General features: G+C 39.1%; 1 protein-coding gene across 5 annotated transcripts; it reads left to right on the top strand.

The window, feature by feature from the left end:
- Positions 1-495: 495 nt before the first annotated feature.
- LOC106889323 (protein-lysine methyltransferase METTL21E-like) lies at positions 496-18,387 on the top strand. Of its 5 annotated transcripts, none has more exons than XM_014944234.1 (7): positions 496-631; positions 1,315-1,438; positions 2,346-2,430; positions 12,940-13,097; positions 15,625-15,742; positions 16,933-17,077; positions 17,945-18,387. In XM_014944234.1, the coding sequence occupies exons 3-7, from the start codon at positions 2,361-2,363 to the stop codon at positions 17,994-17,996; spliced, it is 543 nt and encodes a 180-aa protein (XP_014799720.1). In that variant the 5' UTR covers positions 496-631; positions 1,315-1,438; positions 2,346-2,360; the 3' UTR covers positions 17,997-18,387. The 5 variants fall into 5 exon arrangements, with proteins under 5 accessions (XP_014799720.1, XP_014799719.1, XP_014799717.1 ...); XM_014944233.1 differs by having other exon boundaries at positions 16,933-17,264; XM_014944231.1 differs by lacking the exon at positions 17,945-18,387 and having other exon boundaries at positions 1,315-1,421; positions 16,933-17,938.
- Positions 18,388-20,197: the final 1,810 nt, after the last annotated feature.

Here is a 20,197-nt window from a genome sequence, read left to right as displayed (position 1 = left end):
CCCCTGCCACAAATGCGCCCCTGCCCCTTTTCAAATTGCCCTCTGAGCCTTTGACTTTGAAGAATGATATTTAGCTTTTCGGTTACTCTTTACTCTGAGGGTGGTGAGACACCGGAACAGGTTGCCCAGAGAAGCTGTGGATGCCCCATCCCTGGAGGTGTTCAAGGCCAGGCTGGATGGGGCTTTGAGCAACCTGCTCTAGTGGGAGGTGTCCCTGCCCATGGCAGGGGGGTTGGAACTCAATGATCTTTGAGGGCACTTCCAACCCAAACCATTTTATGATTTAGTGGTTACCAACGCTGGGCCACTATCTTATTTTTGTAAAAAAAAAAAAAAAAAAAAAATAGAAATACTCCAAAGTTGGTTACTTTGTAGGTTGGAGCTCCATTGACAGGGTGTTATGAAATCTGTGCTCCCTTACGTAAGGGACACGGGCGCGTGGTGCCCGGGCTGCGCTCCTGCCGCAGCTGTCGGGATTTATGAGTTACTGCTGCTGGAGTGGGGATGTTGGCAGCGTGTGACACCACTTCGGAGCGCACTCCTGCCCCGGGGCTGCCCAGGAGGGAAACGGCCGGGCAGATAAGGACTTCTCTGTTGGAGTCCCATCTTTGGAAAGCGTGGAGAGATTCAGGTAATGTGGGCTGAAACGCAGCGGATGCCAGTGTCTGTGTCTTTAAATTACTTAGCGTCATTTAGTTTAAGCAGCATAATTCAGCAACTGAGTTGTCCTGCGCTGTTTAGCTGCGTGTAAGACTCCTGAATTCATGTCTTTAAAATCAGAGGGGTTGCTGTGTAGTTCAGTGTCCCTCAAAGGCTGCTTTTAGAAAGAAAAAAAAAAAAGAAAGTAGAGGACCACGAAATACAAAAATCCTTTTTAGGATGATCTTTGTAGTGCAACGTTGCTTGTCCTTCAGAATGCAAAAGGACTCATTATTAACTCTTTTTTTTTTTTTTTGTGTCTTTTAATGGGAAAGAAAATTTGTCTTTTATTATGCTTCTGAGGTAGCTGACAAGCTGATGGATGTGTGTAACATTTACTGCCTAATGTCCCGGTAGTTTCCTATGCTACTTGTTATTCTGAAGATGCACACAAAGACTTTGAATCCCGTTGGATCTCTCTTCTGTTCCCCACATGAAGATGTTAACTATTGCAAAGTTCATAGATAGACATGAATATAATAGCGGTACTTTTGCTCTAGAAGAGTTACAGTGACGTCTAGAAGCCCCCTAAGTTATGTTTCACCTTCAAAGAGGTTAATGGCTGCTGGCACTGTGATGATAAGGTTGAACATTAAACCTGTATGCTTTTTCTAGGGTGAAGTCAAGAGAGTATGGTGCATCCTCTCTAACAAGGCAGGGCTGTTCTGTGCTGTCCTTTTTCATCTGAAGTCTCGAGGGGAAAACCTGTCGAAGGCTGCACTGTGAGGAAGTTTTCTTGGTATTCAGAATTTTTACTCTGGTTTTTTTAGTCTAGGTTTTTTTTTTTTTGTAACAGGTAGTGATACTCCTTCACCCACTGCCTTATTTAATTGCATCCCTACTGGGTGTTTGGATGTCTGTAGATTATTAACTGTATGCTGCTTGTAAGCATTCCTGCAAAAAATAGTCAAATTTCCATATAAGAGTGTAAGAGCTTTAAAAATTATCAGAGCAGTGATTTGTTTTTTTCTGTGAACTTAGTGTTTTTCCGATTGTAAAATATGAAGAATTGGAGACAATGGGTTGTCTGCTTTTCTGCAGACAGCCAAAACCTGTATTTTTCTCTGTCATCCTTTTCCTACTACTTTTTTTCTCCTGAGTCTGCATGTTGTGTGTCTGTTTATATCGCCACATACATACTCTGTCCTGCATGTTATCTAGAGCTCCTGCTTCCTACTTATTCTCATGTGTAACTTTTTACTAATAGGTTGTTTCCTTCCCTTCCACACCAATTAATTCAAACAAGATTAGATCCCTTTGGTACAATTTTTCTTCTTTTTCAGACATTTGTTGCTACCATTCCTTTCAATCATTTATAAGCCTGCCAACCCTGATTTGAGTTTATTCTAATTTTAAAATGTCATGAAATAGTTTTAAATGTTTAGCAAAGCTTTTCTCTCTTTTTTTTTTCTTTTAAATCTGCTTGCTTTTTCCCCTCTGAGAGTAGAACAGTTGAACTAGTTTGCTGCTTCTGATTCTTTTATGCTTTGAATATTGATATTTAGGTGTCTACATGTCTTTATGATCAAGAGAAGTAAATTATAGCATAATAAATGTAAAAATAATTTAATTTGTTTTTTGGTGAGGTGTTATGTGAGGAAAAAGAAATAAAGTCATCTATTCAGGCAGGCTTGTGTTTCTCCCAGGTTTTGTGGTACAGTATGGATTTGACGTCACCACAACATAATCATCTACAAAACGAGCTGATAAGAGAATTGGAAAGACAAGAAGGTAAAACGTTTCTTATTTCTCTGTGTTTTCTTGTTGCACTTAGGAATATTGTTAAGCATGGCGAACATGGTGTCTTGCTGACAGCGGGCTGTCCTCTCATTCATTTTTTTTTTTTTCTGAAGAATTCTGTTTATGGCACTTGTACAGAAAATACAACAGATAGCGCTGTTGTAGTATTCTAGCTATGCAGTAAGTATCTGCTGTGCTGGCGTGCTCCGGTCCCGGCAGTTTCCTACCAGCTCCTGGCATCCTGCCTGCCACCGCTTCCAGGGAATGAAGCCGTGACTATGATCAAGCTATTCAGGAGAGGTTTGTTTGCGGGGCGTCAATTAGGGAGAATTGGTTATTACAAGCTTAGTTTCTGTCTAGACAGCCTCTAATCTAATTTTCAAATACCTTCAGGGGCTGTTGGCAGCTTTTTCTCCTAAGCAAGTTTGTGGCTGCACAGCTTTCAAGATTCTAAAGCCCCACGAGTAATCTCCTTTTTAGGGGTCATCAGGAGTAGACAAGGTTTCAGGGCAAGTGCGTGTGTTGTTTTGGGATGAGGTCTAGTTATGGTCTACAGCTGACGGTGAAAGAAGGAAGGGTTTTTTTATTATGATAATTTTCGTAATATTTTTCTTTAACATCTCAGCTGAGTCTTGGTCCATGCAGAGCCAGGATTTGGGGCTTCTGCTTTTTCAAGAGAGCTTGGCCCCTAGGTATGCTTTCCTACCTGTTCAGCGAGGCAAGGTGGAGCTTTGGGCGTGACTGCAATACTTTAATTACTGTGTATTATCTTGCCTTCAGATACTTTTTTTTAAAGTACCCCAAACTAATCACCTTCTTTGGAAAGCTGACATTGCACAAGAAGACGGCCGATAGGGGTTGGTGTAGATTGCTGTTCCACAAAGCACTGTTCAAATGCCTCAGCCTGGAGTTTTCCTTTAATGCAATTTCCTTTCCTATTGTGTCATTCTAATTTGAACAAAGAGCTCAAGTTGATCCTATGCAATGCAGTATGATTGTCAGGGGAAGAAATATCTAGGAGCATAAATATTAAAGGTAGAACTACTAAAAACTGAAATATTGATGACTGCAATTCTGTATTCTGTAGTGTACAAGAGCTGAGGTAAAGTTGCACAAGCATTTCTACGCTTCTGCAACCTTGGCTGTCTAATCTGGTTACTCTCTTCACACAGGATTCAGGGCGGGGAGCAGTGAGTCTTCATGTGATTTTTTTTTTTTTTTTTTTTTTTTTTTTAGCTTTTGAATTATGAAAAGAAATTGGCTTCTGGGACGTTAGGTCAATATATGACAAATTAGTCCATAGGGAAGAATCTTCAGATCAAACGCAGGAATATGTTCCAATTAGCTAACAGAGTAACTGCGTTGATACCAATAGCAGTGGTTCTCTTTCATGTCTAGAAACACTAGTTTAAGAGGATGAGGAAACACCAATGGAAAATGGGATATCTTTACAGTTTCATCTGATAGCAGTCTTTGGCATATTAAATTCCATGCCGGGTTCTGGAGGTGAAGGGTGCTGAACCTGCTGCAGGGAGACTTACCTGCTCAGTCATCCTGAGCTTGTGCCTTTCTTGTTCTCATCCTTTTCCTCTACCACCTTCCCCATTCCCCGTTCGTTAACTTCACTTACCCAGGCTCAATCTCTGTTTCTGAGGTTTCTTATTCCAGTTGACTTTCTCTGCAGTTTCCAGTCTGAGCTCTTTATATTTAGTGCCTTGCCCTTTCCTTCTTTACTGGCTTGTCACAAGTTCTCCAGCTTAAAACTCCTTGTTCTTGTTCATGATTCCCATTACTACTGGTTCTCAGCTTACAGGTAGGTTCTCACCCAGTCTCATCTTTCCTCTGGTGTCTTTATCCAATTGGTTCTCCATCACACCAGCATCATTAGATATCTCTTGTCTTTCTTCTCTTGATTTTTCTTGTTCATTAGCTCCAACTCTCCTTGGCTAAACTTTTCTGAGATCATATTCTGCCGCTCCCATCTTCATTTCTTGGGATACTAAGTTATTTTACCACAGTTTCATTATTTATATTCACTCCAGAATAATTTTATCTCAGAGACAAAAGGAGGAGAGCAAATTTGCAAGGCGTCCTTGTCCTTGACACTTCATCATCTCCCTTCACTTGGCCAGGGCTCAGTTTTTAATCCATAAATATCTGAGAAAATGCTGACCTAGTAACCTTCACATACCTCCTGGCATTTTAGAAGGGACACACTCCTTCTTCTTACCCTGCTTGACAGTTGTCCTAATTGATGGCAGTTCCTGCCATCATTTCAAGTCTCTGGGTAGAGTCCAGAAAGGTGCCTTAAGTGGGATATAGCTGGAATGGAGGCAAGTGAGACACAGCCTAACCCTGTAACTTAGAAGTTAAGATACCCAGCCTGGAAGAGGGAGTGACTTAGTCTTTCATTCCTATTTCATGGGTTACTTCTAAAGACGCTTCTTAACTTTCTCACTCCCTTCCCCACTGACACTTTTCTATTAACTTCAAAGACTTTGCTACAAAATCTGAGAAACATTCTGGGACAAGAGTGGGGAGCCCAAGCCTGCCGAATCACAATTGAGTTCCCAGTTCATAGATGGGTTTTTCCTTGCTTGCTGTCCTTCTAGCATGATTCTTGCAGTCCTGGTTCTCCTGATGGTCCAGCTCTGGTGGTGATGGAGGGGAGGGCAAGCACTGGAACACACCCCTTGAGTGAGCGAGTTGGAATTTGAATCCTTCTGAGGAAAGTCCAGCTCTCAGTTCCTCCACTTTCTGAGTGTTTAAAATGCTGAACTATTCTTTATATGTTGGACTTTGCAATTAGCAGTGCTGGTTATACTATTTATACTATATATAAATGACACTTTTACTGTATCTTCCCACTACCTGCCTTCCCTTCTTTCATCTTCCTCTTTTTTTTTGTCTCTTAGCTTTGAATTATGCTGCTATCTTTAAAAAAACAAAGGCAACCAAACAGGCTCTTATATCAATGCTTATCTCAAAAGCATTAACTCTCCGTCCCCTCAAACTCATGGAAGTCACACCATTAGTTACCTACATTTTTTTTTTTTCTTTGTTGCAGGATTGACCTGAAAGATCAGAACTCAGATTCTACCCCTCTTGTTAGGCAATAAGCTGTCTCCAAACAAAAAAAGAGTAAAAGAGGTAGTGTGGAATAAGACTTGACTATAACCCAATTTAGGAATGACTAGAGCTAAACTACACCTTCACAGCAAATCAAAATAGTCTAAAAATACCTTTTCTCTGAATGTAATTCTTGTCTATCTTATAGTAACTTATCTCTGATCCCTTTTTTTTGCAAGTGGCAGCATTCAAATAGTATAGTAAACATCAGTAAACGCTTCTCTTTTCCTTTTCGCCCAGCAAGTAGACCTGCTTTTGCTGGAGACACTACTAAACTCAAATGGAAACTTCTTGTGTATGGATAGAGCAGAAGTTTGAGGCAGCACTGAAATAACCAAAGCATGCATCTGTAACATATTCTTGCCTCCTGTGTCTTTCCTGTTTTCACATCTTTCCCCTTTGCAGTAGCTGCATTTCAACAATAAATTATATATTTCTCAACTGTCACACAAAAAAGGTGGTATGTTAGCACGGGTTGGTGTTGTTAGGTTCCTTTTAGGTCCTCTCCTCACAGAAATATTTTAGAAAAACAGAATTATTGGTAGGGGAAAATTGATAGGCATTTTGTTGAGTCCCTTCTGTTCCACTGGCTGTGGTACCTGGCGTGTTCTGGCACGTCATTACAAGGAAGTAAGAGCTTTCAGTGGGACAAAGCCCTCTTGACTGGGCAAGGTAAGAGATGTGAAAGATTAGACTAGACAATGGCTTACAGTGTCTAAATTACTCACCCAGAGTCTTCCCATGCATCAGGAAATTGGCTGTCAGCCTTTTATAATGTACATTAGACCATCTAATTTAAGAACACAGTCTGCTTTTGCAAAGGGAAATCATCTAGTCATTTTTAGGGATTAAATAGGTGCTGAGCCTAGACCTGAAGGTGTTCTCAATGACAAACAAACATGATGAAGTAACAAGGGAAATACTTGGCACATTTGAATTCATTATGTGGTCATCAGATAATCTGACTATGATACTTCTATTTTCAGCCTTCTAATGGTATTGGAAGACCCATGACTTGGATGGGGCTGGGATATCAGTGGTGTGAATTTCAAATTGAAAATGCACCTCTCAAACCAGTGTAAATACACAGACTGGATACTGTGAGCATACCCCTCTGCTGTTCTTGTCTCCTCATGCTCTGACCTAAGTGCATCTTGTCCCTTGGCTGAGAAGAAGCGGCTCGTGGGTGGCAGTTTTGTATTTCTGCATTTCAAAGTGTAAAGTTTCAAGCATTATATTACCCTGACGTTAATCAATATAATATACCTCGTCATTGCCATCACTTCAGCAGGTTGAGCTTGTAATGAATGTCCTGGAATGCCTGCCCTCTTTGTAGGTAGGGATGAATGAAGGGAAAATTAACTGGGTGGTTTAGGTAAGTATTGGAACAGTACTTTGTTTTATATTCTTAGAAAGGTGTAGGTTACATCTGACTTCTGGAAAGTTAAGGGCATGATTAGATTTCCCTCGTGATCCCTTTCTTTAAGGGTCCTCAGGCTGCAGTAGAATGACATAGAAATCAGTGGAACAAAATGAAGTGATACCACCTGGAAATTCAGGACTATTCTGTGATTCAGAATTGTGTATATTTCCATGGAGTCATCTGTAATGCTTGCAAGACCAGGGCTCTGACCCTGAGGTGTCAGTAACTCAGTAAAATTGTGAGACTCCAGAGTCCCTTAGAATTGGGACGTAATGTAGATTTGGGGTAAAATTCTTCTGAGCCATTGGAAATACCCAGATGGATTCACAGGGCTACGTTCTGATGATTCCCATCAGTGTAATAAAGTAAGCTCTCTTCAGTCATCTCTTACAGTTACAGAACTGGTTGCAGATCTGTTCCCTGTCCCCCTCTGTGCAGGTAACTTCTTGATGCTGTGATATATATATATTGCTATTTTATGAACACAGATGTCTAAGTAATATAGGTAATGTATATTGTATATATAATGTATATATAATATATATAAAATACTTCTTGAATCTTTACTTTGGATGACTCCAGTTCTGTGTGTCCACAATGGGGAGATTTGAAGAGTTCTGGCTATCATGAATGCTTGGAATTTTCTTACATGCATTACTGAATCGGTAATGTCAGCACAGGTAGTCTTCCTGTATTCATCCAACTCAGAGGCAATTGGTGAGAAGTCTTAGAGTAACCATGTACATCTTCATGGCTATTGATACATGGTTCTTAAAACATTTGCAAATACAAGTGTAAAAGGTACATTTTAAATCTAAACTCTACAGGTGAGAGTATACTGCTCCTGAAGAAGGGAGAATATGTTGCTGTAAGGCTGAACTTTGTCAGGTCAAGTTCATGCTGAAGGCTTGGATTTCATTCCTTTTGCCAGTTGGAGAAGATTCATCAAAGCAGGAGGTGGCTGGGTCTTATTTCCTTATCACCTTGGGCTGTGACACCATATGACCTCAAGAGATTAAGTAGGGTCAAGCAAGCACTTGAAAGAGATGAATCTGTATTTTTCCCCTGTAGGTTGGTTTCATAAATCATAGGGTGAAACTGTTGCTTCTGAATTAATGCTGTCCTAATCCATTAGTGAAGTACTTGAATGATGTTTTGTTACTCAGTGTACTATTTGTGAATGAGTCTGAAAATGATACTTTCTTGACTGCTAGTATATTCTTCACAGCTTTTATGTGGAAGGGTCATTTTACTTCCATTTTCAGCCACATTAAAGTCAGGAATCTAGATAGTGGTGTCTTTTTTTTTTTTTTTAGAATTTTAATTCAGCTCCCTTATTTCTGCTGCTTTTCCTGCATTTAGTGCCATTTAACGTGCCTATTTCTGTTCCCTTTTTTTTTTTTTTTTTTTAGAATTTTAATTCAGCTCCCTTATTTCTGCTGCTTTTCCTGCATTTCATTCTCCCTTATTTCTGCTGCTTTTCCTGCATTTAGTGCCATTTAACGTGCCTATTTCTGTTCCCTTTTTATTCATCATTAATGTAGGCAGTATCATTTGTTATGCAGTGAGAGATTAAACATATGCTATTAATTTTGATGGAAGATACCTGGCCGAATTTTAAGGTTGTTGTTTCCCGATAGAGCTGTGTACTCCCAAGCATGATTTTATGTGACAATTGTTATAAGGGGAACAGCTGATCGTGCAGCAAGTTTCTAAACAGGTTCCGTTTCTACTCGTTCTTAGCAAAAAGTGTGCCAATAAAGATAGCCTAAGGCTCACTCGTGTGATTTGCTTCACTGTTAAAGGAAAAGATGCTGCAGTTTGCAACTTACTCTTTTCTGACCTAATCTATCTTCTGGTATTTTACTTCTACTTTCCCTTCCTCACTTGAAGGAATTCTCCAACTCTGTCTCAGCAGATCTCACATCCTATCCTTTTCTTTAGGTTTTGTTCTAAAATAAACCATTTCGTTTGACATTTGAATGTGTCAGCAAAGTCCTCTGGTTCCCTACACGAGATTTTGCAGCTTGACACACAGTTCTCTAACCTGCTACTGACTTCACAACTCCAGTCTTCCACATGATTTAGTACATCTCTTTGGAAAACTATGTTCACATTTCAATTGTAGTAACAATGATTGCTTTGCCTCTGAGAATGATGTTTATGCTGTTTCTTAATGATGTGGTTGATATAGTATAAGATGTGTCAGCAGTATATGACTTTCCTCCCTCAGCCCTGATATTAAGTTAAAATCAAGGGAGTTCAAAAAACGTATTCCAAAGACATTAGACTTTTGTGATAAACAATACTTTACCTGAAATATTTCAAAGAACACTGTGAGAAATTAACCTATTAGGGAGAAATCTCAAAAAACTTAAAGGCATTCAAATGCTTTTTCAAGAAGAATTTGGGGCATCTATAGATGGGAGCTTCTTTGTGAACACAAGTTTGAGACCAAAGGAGCGCTATCTGTTTCACTAACAAACATTATCTCAAATTTCTGTATGTTACCTGAACAAGATCAGACTGTCTCATCTTTATGTAAATAAGGTCTAGCACCTGAAAGTCCAGTGGTTTCTGTGTATACATCCTCATGCAAAGATATGAATAGGCTGAAGAAAATAATTCTATGTATATACCACTTTCATGCCTCTCTACACCACACAAGAAGTGTTGAGAGCAAACCTACCTGGTCAAACTGAGTCAAATGGAGGAAGTTCTGACAGTTTAGTATGGGTGCTTGAGTAGGATTGCTGGAAATGCCCGTTATGCACTTCCATTCTTAAAAGAATTGAAAGCCGGTCAGTCAAGCCTCCTCTTCTCATCTGACCGTATTTATTTTATTTTATCTGACTGTATTTTATACTACTGATGAGGCAGCTTTTGCTGTGTTAAAATGTCATTAAAATCAATTAAATGAGTTGTAATTCCCAGAATTTTTCCTTCCTGAACAAGAGAATATGGATTAACACAGGGATAAACACTTCAAGGAGAATATCTTTCTATAAGGTTTTTATATCTACTATCAAGAAACTAGTTTGATAAAAGTACCAACAGAACTTTCTCAATGTTTGCAGGTATTAAGACTTCATCTCCCTTGGATTTTGCTTACTTTGGTAATTTTCATGTTGCTTGAAAGATTTCCCACTTGTTCATTATTTTTCTGACTGCTCTGAAAGCGGTTACAGAAAAATTTTCTTTCCTTTTGTGCAGTTCCACAAGGAGCTTAGTTATTCTGAAAGATACAAGGCAGAAAATAGAAGGGTGCCTTTTGCAGTATGAAGGGAAACTTGTATGTAAGTAAGTAAATCTGCCTAAAAGTCTGCATTCCTTATTTTGGCAGCACTCTTCATCAGAATCATTAGCATCCTGGTCCCAATAAAATTTCTAATTAGTGTTTTGAAACCCTAATTTGAACCCTACCAGATGATGTTTCTGATGAAACCTATATCATTTTTGATTATCCAGAATAGTAAGATCATCTTAAGGGGAAGACTGAAATATAAAAGTTATGTGAACTCCAGATAACCCACCTGGGAGATTACTAACGAGATAAGATGGCCAAAGATGTAAGAGGTGTTATTAATCAGCAGATTTGGGATTCTTTTTGCAGGCGTATGGACAGTTTAGCTCGGGTGGGGAGCAGTAGCCTATAAACTCTGCTACTGTAGGTGCCACGCAAGCCTTAAACAGAAAGGTTGCTGATAATACAGGGAATAGGTGGGAAATGTTTATTGAGCACTAGAGGGGTAGCTGTGATACTGCTAAATATTATAGCTCTTCTGGCAGAAGTTTTAGAAGTTAAGACTTTAATAAGTTACGGCTTCCCAACAAAGTTGGATCAAAAACAGATGTCAAGGGAGGAAGAATCAAGAAAAATGGTTGTAATTGCTGGGTAATAGAAGTAATAGCTTTTTACTTCCACAGCTAGTACTGATCACAAAACAAGATCAGACTGCTCTAAGCAATCAGAGAAGATTAAAAGCAGGCTATATCTGGTATGCCTGGAAACAGGATGATATATTAAATACACTTACAATTTGTGTAATAAGACAGCTTCATATTAATTCTTTCATAAGAAAAGATTAATTTTGCCCTGGAGCAGCATTTCTCTGGTGCTTAACTCATGTTTGTGCAGAGTTCCCTGCTTGCAGGCACAATGACACATGTGTTTTCTCTCAACTTAACATTAGAGGCTTGCAGAAGATGTAATGGGCTGCCACATACTTCTGATTTCCTAACATCTTAAAATACTATAGTTTCAATGTTGACTGTTATATTTAAGTTACCTTTATAAAATTATACTGCTTATATCTTTCCAGTAGCATATGCATTACATTATTTTTAATTTTGCTGTATCTCATGATTAGGGTTCTCCCTCCCCAGTAAATTCTTGGATTACTATGTTTGTGGGGGTTTTTTTTGTTGGTGTTTTTTGTTTTGTTTTTTTTTAAACTTTCAGCTTATATCTTAGTGTCAACATAATAAGATTGAACATGAACATTTTTGCTTTTTCTTTCTTGTTTGTTGCTATTCTCTAGTTTCCTCTGATGTTTAGGGTAAGATGAGTTCTAAGCTTAAAGCACTGTCTAACAGACCCTGAGCATCTTCCTGATATGTTTTCGTTTGGTATCACCTCTTTCTTTGTTTGCCGCTGCTTTTGTTCCTTGGTCCTTCTATCAGGAGTAAGGGAGAGAGACTTCGACGACAGGTAGTGGCAATAAAAATCCTGTGGCGTATGGCAGAGCAAATAACAGCACTTGGGGCCATCATGTCCTCTGACTGCAGTGATGTGAGGGGGAAGAAAACGTGAAGAATCTTTGGTATGCCGATGTATTTTATGCTGATGAAAACATAAATGTTTTGATTTTTAATAGCCACTGGGCCTGCAGTTTCTGTGCAGATCCCAATCTTGGTAGCTTTGATTGCAGTGGTAACTGTGGGCTTCATACAGAAACTCTGCTTTGTACAAGATGGTAACCCAGTTATCTAAATCTCTAATGTGCTTTCTAGGAGGTGTAGCTTGTAAACATGTTTTACTTTAGCTAATCGGCCAAGAGATCATAGTTGGCTGCGAAAGGAAATTTCCTGTGAAAACTTGGAATGATTTTAGACTTTGAGAAGTCTAAAATACTCTGGACAGCTTCACTTGCAATTTTTTTTTTTTTTTTTCTTTTTGTAACATTGTGGTGCAGCTTTATGTGATGATGACAAAACTGAAACTGACTTGGCATTCAGCTAAAAAAGAATGAATCCTCTCCTGTTAGAAGAGTTATCCAGGATTATGTTAGCTATCATAAATATCCTTTGCTTAGCAACAGGGATGGCATTCAGGATATCAAGCCAACTGGAAAGAATCCCTCTGACAGGGCTCTGTTGGGGTGGGTGGATAAGCTTTCCCGACAACACTGGTGCTTTCACTCCTGTCTGTCATAATTTGTGTTGCTAGGATCTGTTTCACAACTTTTGTGACAGACTTATAAATGATACTGTGGCTCCTTTTGTTTACTGTCAAAGAGAACCATAATGTGGGGAAAGTGAACAGTAAAAGGATATGGGAAATAATAAAAAATCTGAACACATAAGACCATGAGTGTCTACACTAGGGCAGCTGTTCTTGAAGGGAAAAAGAGGTCAAAAAAAATTCTTTTCGATTACTGAAATGGAAAGCAATATATGGTAACATTCCACTTCTTTATTTTTTAGGAACTTGACTTCTTCAGCAAAACAAGAAAGAAAGAATTTAGTCATAAGTTGAAAACTTCAATTAGAATTCAGGAGACTTCACATGTATCATGCTAACCATTAATGGTGAAATATATTTTGATTCACAGATGTAATACACATTCCTGCTTCCAAATAATTTTTTTTTTTTTTTTTTTTTATAAATTTGTTGTTTCATTATCAGTCCACTCAGCCTGCTTGAACTTTTATACTTTTGCTTTCAGGGGAAAAAGAAGCTGAACAGACAGTTGCAGAAATCATGAGAAGGCGTTTTTTTCCTGCTGTAATAACTCATAAGGCCTGGGAAGGCTTTCACTTTGCTGGCCATGAGATAAGAATTACAGAAGCCACTGATTGTTATGGGGCAGTCGTCTGGCCATCGGTACAATATTTATGCAGTATTGTTATTTTTTAGTTTTGGAGTCTTCTTGAACTTTTTTTTTGCATGAAAATATGTTTTGTTGTATGTTGTAAACCCAAGAAAAACATTCTCTGCTTCTCTGTCTGCATTCAGTAAATCCTAAACCTGAATTTAGCCTGGTTTGTATGGATTCCTGGTTTTCAAAGCTTAAATGGTGTTTCTTGTTTGTGCCCCTGTCACACAAGACGTATGACCGTGTGTCCCCTCCTCACCTACTGGTAATTTTTGATCCTATTGGCCAATTATAAACATATTTTGAAGGAAATATGGCAGTCTTAGGATGATTACATTTCTGTATATTTTATAAATATAGACAGATGTATAGCAGGCAGATCCAGGTTGCGGAAACAGCTGTGATATGAGCTCACAAGGTATTTGCACTCATAGAAGCTACTCAACCTACTTGTGTGAGAAACAAATTTACCTTGTAAAAGCACTGACAGCGGAAAAGGTTCAGCTGGAGCTTTCAGTTTCTTAAACAACCAGAAATCTAGTGGGAGAGAACCATTGTCCTTGGCTCTTGATGTAAGAACCATCAACATGCCCACCATGCAAAGAACCTTCTTCAAGGTTTTGAATCTGTGCAATGCAGCTGACAGACTGTTTTGAAATAATTAAGAGTGAAAGAAACCACTACAGTCAGGAAGGTGCCATGATGCACCATTGACACTTGTGTGTCAGAGACATCCCTGAAACAGAACCATCTCAGGACCCCCTACAGGGGGGAGAGGTCTAAAACTCAAGAGGTTCCATTTCTCTCCCAATGGCATCAGCTTCCTAGGATTGTACTATTTTAAGAAATACGGCCATAGTTCAGCTGAGGAGAGTTAGTGTACTCTGATGTTTTGTACTGCAAACAATTTTCCTTGTCTTAGCAGACCTGGAAAAGTCATTTATACTGTATCTCTTGGTGGCCTCAGTGCATGTCTTCGAGAAAAGGTTCACTGACTGGAAATTAGTCTCACAAAATCATGGGTGATACTGAAAAGCACATTTTTTTTTTTTCCTGGGAAGGTTTAGCCAGTTTAGCTGTGGAAGTAAGGCAACCCTTCCATATGTGTCTCTTCACATTCTCCTTTCTTGTTCCATCCGGCAGTATTTGAACTCTTCTGAAAAATTTCAGCCAAAATTTGTCAAGAGGGCAGAAACTTTAAGGAAAATAAAGTTTCTGCATGTTTCATGGAAAGGAAGCCAGATTTCAAAGTTTCTCTAATTTTGCCCACAGAAATTTTGATCCTGCCAGTCAGTTTCTACAACAGAATATGGCAAAATTCCAAAGGAAGAAATTATAGGAATATGTTGGACTAACAGAAAAATCTCAATATAATATGGTTTAAAATGTCAATTAATCATTAGATGCAAACTTCAGGAACCTGGCTTTAATTAGTCCTGGTGCTCACAGACTTATTCCTGTATCAAAGCTTTGTAGATTATGAGATACTTCTATATCTAAGTTTGCAAAAAAGACTCTATTCTTTTGCTCTGAATGAAGAGGTAGAGAGCAAAAACTGTGTTTGAATTCTAGCATGTCAACATTGGGTCCATTGGGTCAACATTCCTCCTTCTCCTTTCCTTCTACTTCTTAACTGATTAAAAGTAAAACTAAGAGCATAATTTTACTGTGCCAGACTGAGCCACTAATAATTGCCTTTCCTTTTCTGTATTGCAAGAGGATGTGGCAACCATCATATGTATTTGCCAATGGAGACTGTATCATTATCTAAGTAAGTCTGGGAAGAAGTGTTGGAGACAAGCTGGAAACTACCGGTGTTAGAGAAATAAAAGTAGCAATTTCTATTTCAACAGTGGACTAAAACTCACTGCCCAGTGTGGGACAGGACAGAAGAGCTAAAGAAGCTTAGTCACAGTTTATAACTGCATATATAAAGAGTCTGTTGTAGAGGGCTCTGTGGCTTTGTTTGCTGTAAAGGTTTGCTATGCTTAACAAGGTAAGCACAGAAGACCTGAAAAATTGAACTGAAAGAAAAGGGGCAAATCTATTGGTCCCTTTTGAATCATTATGGTACTTAATTATTGTTAGAAATAATTAACTATTAGAAGAGCTTAATGAGGGTTACTGTGGATTTTCTTTTACAAGCAGTCCTTATATCAAGATGTCGTTGTGAAGGACATGTTTTAGCTCAACCAGAAGTAAGTGCAGTTATAAGCAGGAATTGCTGACTGGAATTTTATAGCTTATGTTATGCAGTGTGACAGATTAGATAATTGCAGTTGTTCCTTCTGGCTGTAATGCTTTGCAAGCCTATATTAAGGCATGTAGTGGCATTTATTTTGTCAGCCTAAAGAGCTCAAAGATCATAGTGAGCTGTGATCCTTTAGGGACAGCACTTGAATGAATATTGCTCATTTGAAGAGACATGAAATCACAAAAGAATTTTTTTGCATGCTTTTAAATGACAATGCATTTTAAGTGAAGTGTTTTATTCATTTATTTATTCAATATGTTCATGGATTCCCTCCCCTACAGGCTCTTGTTCTGTGTTATTTTTTGGAAACTAATTCTAAACGATACAATTTGGTTGACAAAAATGTGATTGAAATTGGAGCTGGAACTGGGTTGGTCTCCATAGTAGCCAGTTTACTGGGTGAGTACAGCCGTTGCTCTTATGCTCTTGGAAACATCTCTCAGATGAAGACTGGAGGGCAAAGGAAGTGGCTCAATTCCTCTAAAACGCTATTGTTTGAAAGGTTCCAAGAGCAAGAAAAAGTAAATTCCAAAAGACTTGTTTGGAAACCTGTTCTGTTATTTTTTCCTGTAAAGCTGTGATTGTATTGATACAATGAAGGAGGTCCTAGTAGATAATGTTTTCATTAACAGTGTTAAACAGGGGATCAAAATACGAAACCAGTGGCCTCACAGGATGTCAGTGGCAACCAGATGAAGCCAGATGTAGGTATGACCAGTACATCACCTTCCATTGACCAAACAGCTCTTGGATGTCAGGACAGTAGTGCTCCGTGGTAGGACAAGGGGCAACAGGCACAAACGGGAACACAGGAAATTCTGTCTCAACATGAGGAAAACTTTCTTTGCTTTGAGGGTGCCAGAGCACTGGAACAGGTTTCACAGAGAAGAATATCTTCTCTGGAGATATTCAAAACCTGCCTGGACTTGTTCCTGTCCCACATGCTTTAGGTGAATCTGCTTCAGCAGGGAGGTTGGACTACATGATCTCCAGAGGTCCTTTCCAACCCCTGAGATCCTGTGATTCTATGACACATTCTTTCTGTTTATGTTCAGCATTTTCTTTCAGCAACTGATCTTTGATTTTACTGCTACAGAGACTATTGTGTTTCCTCTCATGGTAGCCTATTCTTCCTCAAGAGTAATCCAAATCAGTGACTTCTGCATTTTAACAGAATCTTAGCTTTCTGCAGTCTGAGAAATATTCTTACTATGTGAAAATGAAACAACATGAGGCAATGCTTAAATCTCATGCTGACTTTTTTTTGGAGTAAGCATTTAGTATTTTTCAAGCCCTACTTAATCACTGTACTTTTAACCAATGTGATATCAAGACTCAGTAAGTATCTGATTTCTCCCCACCCATTCCTGGCTGCATTTAGATGGCAATCTGTAGAGTTAGAACTGCCAGGAACCAAATATTTATTGTAAGTACAATGACTATGAGTTACTGGGAGCATTTACGGTGTTCTGTTCCCCACAGTGAGAGCTACCTGGTAAAATCACTTGTGCAGTGGCTTTTGTGAATGGACTTTTACCCAAGTCTTGAAGTATATTCAAAGATTACTTTTGTTTTTTTCCCTGTCACAGGTGCACTTGTGACTGCCACTGATTTGCCAGAACTGCTGGGAAACCTTCAGCACAATGTTCTCCAAAATACAAAGCTGAAATGCAAGCACCAGCCTCGTGTTAAAGAATTGTCTTGGGGAATTGATCTGGAAAAGAACTTTCCTAGGTCTTCCTGTCACTTTGACTACATTTTGGCTGCTGATGTAGTTTACCACCACCCCTTTCTGGATGAACTTCTCCTAACTTTTGATCACTTGTGCCAGAATGACACTGTTATTCTTTGGGCTATGAAATTTAGGCTGGAGAAAGAGAACCAATTTGTGGGCAGATTTCAGACACTGTTTGACTTAGAGGTGATTTCTGATTTCCCCAGCTTGAACATAACCTTGTACAAGGCAATGAGGAAAGGCAGGATGAAAGTCACATCTTCCAAAGTGATAGTCTGAAAGAGAGATGCAGGGGTTGAGAGTTCCAGCTGTTCTGCAGCTTGCTCTTTTTTTTTTTTTTAATATTTTCCATGTTAGTAGCTGCTAACACCTGCATAATGACATTCTTAGAGATAGCTGAGACAAAACATCAGGTTCTTAATGCATCCCCAATAAATTCCTAAATTCAATATGTGATTAGTTTATATACCGAAGAAATGTATCTTTGATGCTTTCTTGACTTTTATGTGCTAAGTTGACAACAGTAATAACTTTCATAAGTCTACCGTTATTGTTATGGGATGTATAATGAGTATTTCCAATAGCTTTCATGTGCAGCTTTGAACAGCATCTTATAAGATCAACCAATTATTTAAAACTTATAACTACGATAAATCTTTGTATTTAAAAGCTGTGGTGTTAAATCTGATCTTTCCCTGTTCCTACTATCGTGTAAATTCTTCCTTTGAATAGACTTTATAGAACATTAAATTAGCTAAAAAAAAAACACCTGGGAAATATACTGTCATAATAAAGGGAGAGAATATATTAGTTACTCTTTGATTTAATGATTATATTTTCTTTTCCTTTTCCATTTTTTTGTTTAGATTCAGGGGGTCCTCAAGAGACAGCTGCACACATGAGGCAAGAAGGAGTTAAATGTTTTGTTGCTTGAACAAAGGCCTTGAATAAGAGGAGTACAGCATATCACCAACTGCCCTTTGCAAAGACCTTGGAGGTCTGTCCCTCCAAAAATAGACAGTTATCTGGACCCCAGGGAACAGCAATGGAAAAACAGTGGCCATCAAGAGAGGAGTTTTGCACTGCCGGCTGGTGGTGACTGGAGGTAGAAAACTAAACCAGCCTGACGAGGTGTGGCTGAGGCATGGGCAGACTTAGATAATCTTTTTTTATGAGTACACAAAATACTTTTCTCCTAGCCACTTAGTACTGCCTGTTCCTCCTTTCAGTGATCAGATTAATGGGTTTGAAAGCCCGTTGGAGAACTGTCTTTTGGGAACAGTAATAAAATAATTCTTCGGAGACACAATTTTCTGGTTTTGCTTGCAGTTGAGTATGACAGAACTTCTAGTCCTTCATGGGCTAGAAGGGAAGCAAACCCAGCTCATGTGCTAATGACCATGCAGAGCTTTACCACCTCTGCTGTAGCAGGCAATTGCTCTATTAATATTGAGGGCTCAGGGGGCCATCAGTCTTTATCTTTTAGCTCCTGTCCCTCCAGGAGATTTTTATGTGTCATCAAACTTGAGCATTTTTTTTAAGGTGACTTCCAGAACATACTAATGTTTATACCTCTTCTTGTGATGGATGCATATTACTTATTTAGCCTGCTGTGTGGCACAAGTATGGGGCAGAACTATGACAAATGACTGGTATAACTGGAATGTACTCTTAATGCCAGCTGAACATTTTATTTTCTTGGGACAAAGGTTCCCAGCATTAGAAATGAAATGGTGCAGAAATAAGAGTCTGAGCTGCCAAGCTTTTCCAGTGGGAGCTGGAGATCCTGTGTATGAATGGAAGTGGTGAAGAAAATTTTGTGAGGAGGATGTGTCAGGAGGAATTTGGAAGTGAAGGGAGAATTGCAGAGAAAAGGTAGCTAGAGGGAGAAGATGAGATGGAGGAAGAGAAAGAGAAGAGGTTTCAACAGTGAACCTGACTCCAAAAAGGGTTAGGAATGCAATAGCACAAGGGTAGACCACCTTTCTTGTCACTGACTGTAATGAGGGCAACATTAGTGACTATGGAGGATGACTCTGTGATAATATTAGAGCAATCAGTATTTCTCAGACTGGGACAGCAAAATCATAGAATAGTTTGGGTTGGAAGGGACCTTTAAAGGTCATCTAGTCCAATCCCACTGCAATGAGCAGGGACATCTTCAGAGCCCTGTCCAACCTGACCTTGAATGTTTCCAGGGATGGGACATCTAATACGTCCTTGGGAGACCTGTTCCAGTGTTTCACCATCCTCATTGTAAAATATGTCTTCTTTCTATCTGTCTAGTCTAAATCTACCCTCTTTTCGTTTAAAACCATCATCCCTTGTTCTATTGCAACAGGCCCTGCCAAAATGTTTGTTCCCATCTTTCTTATAAGCACCCTTTAAGTACTGAAAAGCTGCAATAAGATCTCCCTGGAGTCTTCTCCAGGCTGAACAACCCCACCTCTCTCAGCCGGTTCTCATAGGAGAGGTGTTCCACCATTCTAATAATTTATGTGGCCCTCCTCTGGACCCATTCCAACAGGTCCATGTCCTTTTTATGTTGGGAGCCCAGAGTTGGATGCAGTATTCCAGGTGGGGCCTCATGAGAGCGGAGAAGAGGGGTAGAATCACCTCCCTTGATGTGCTGGCCACACTTCTTTTCATGCAGTCCAGGATACAGTTGGCCTTCTGGGCTGCAAAATGAGAAGAAAGAACATTGATTCTACTTTCTGGCTTACCTGCTGGGAGATCACCTATGAGATTTTGGCTTGGAAGTTATTAATGAAAATCATCTAATCCTCATCAGTTAGTTTCTTGTGGCAAGGTTTGTAGGTAGAGGTAGTATATTTTGTTGGACCAACCAGTATAGCTAGAAAATTGGACTCTATGCCAGCTGGTATGGAATATTATCTCTACTTACTTACAAATGTTATTCTGCTTATATCCTTAGATCCTTACAGCTATAGAAAAACAAAACTATATTTTTTTCCCGAAATGTAATTGAAATAGTTCAGTTTAAGTGAATAAAGAAACAAACTCAGATCTCTGCCATTTCTAGATTTCCTCTTCTCTCATCCTTCCTTCTAACTCACTGGCAACCATCAAATCTACTGCAATTGATGCTTTAATCCTGG

Source organism: Calidris pugnax, unplaced genomic scaffold, assembly GCF_001431845.1.
Source record: "Calidris pugnax isolate Ruff unplaced genomic scaffold, ASM143184v1 scaffold69, whole genome shotgun sequence".
Taxonomy (NCBI): Eukaryota; Metazoa; Chordata; class Aves; order Charadriiformes; family Scolopacidae; genus Calidris; species Calidris pugnax.
The sequence above is the reverse complement of the archived record's forward strand: the minus strand, read 5'-3'. Positions and strand labels throughout refer to the sequence as shown.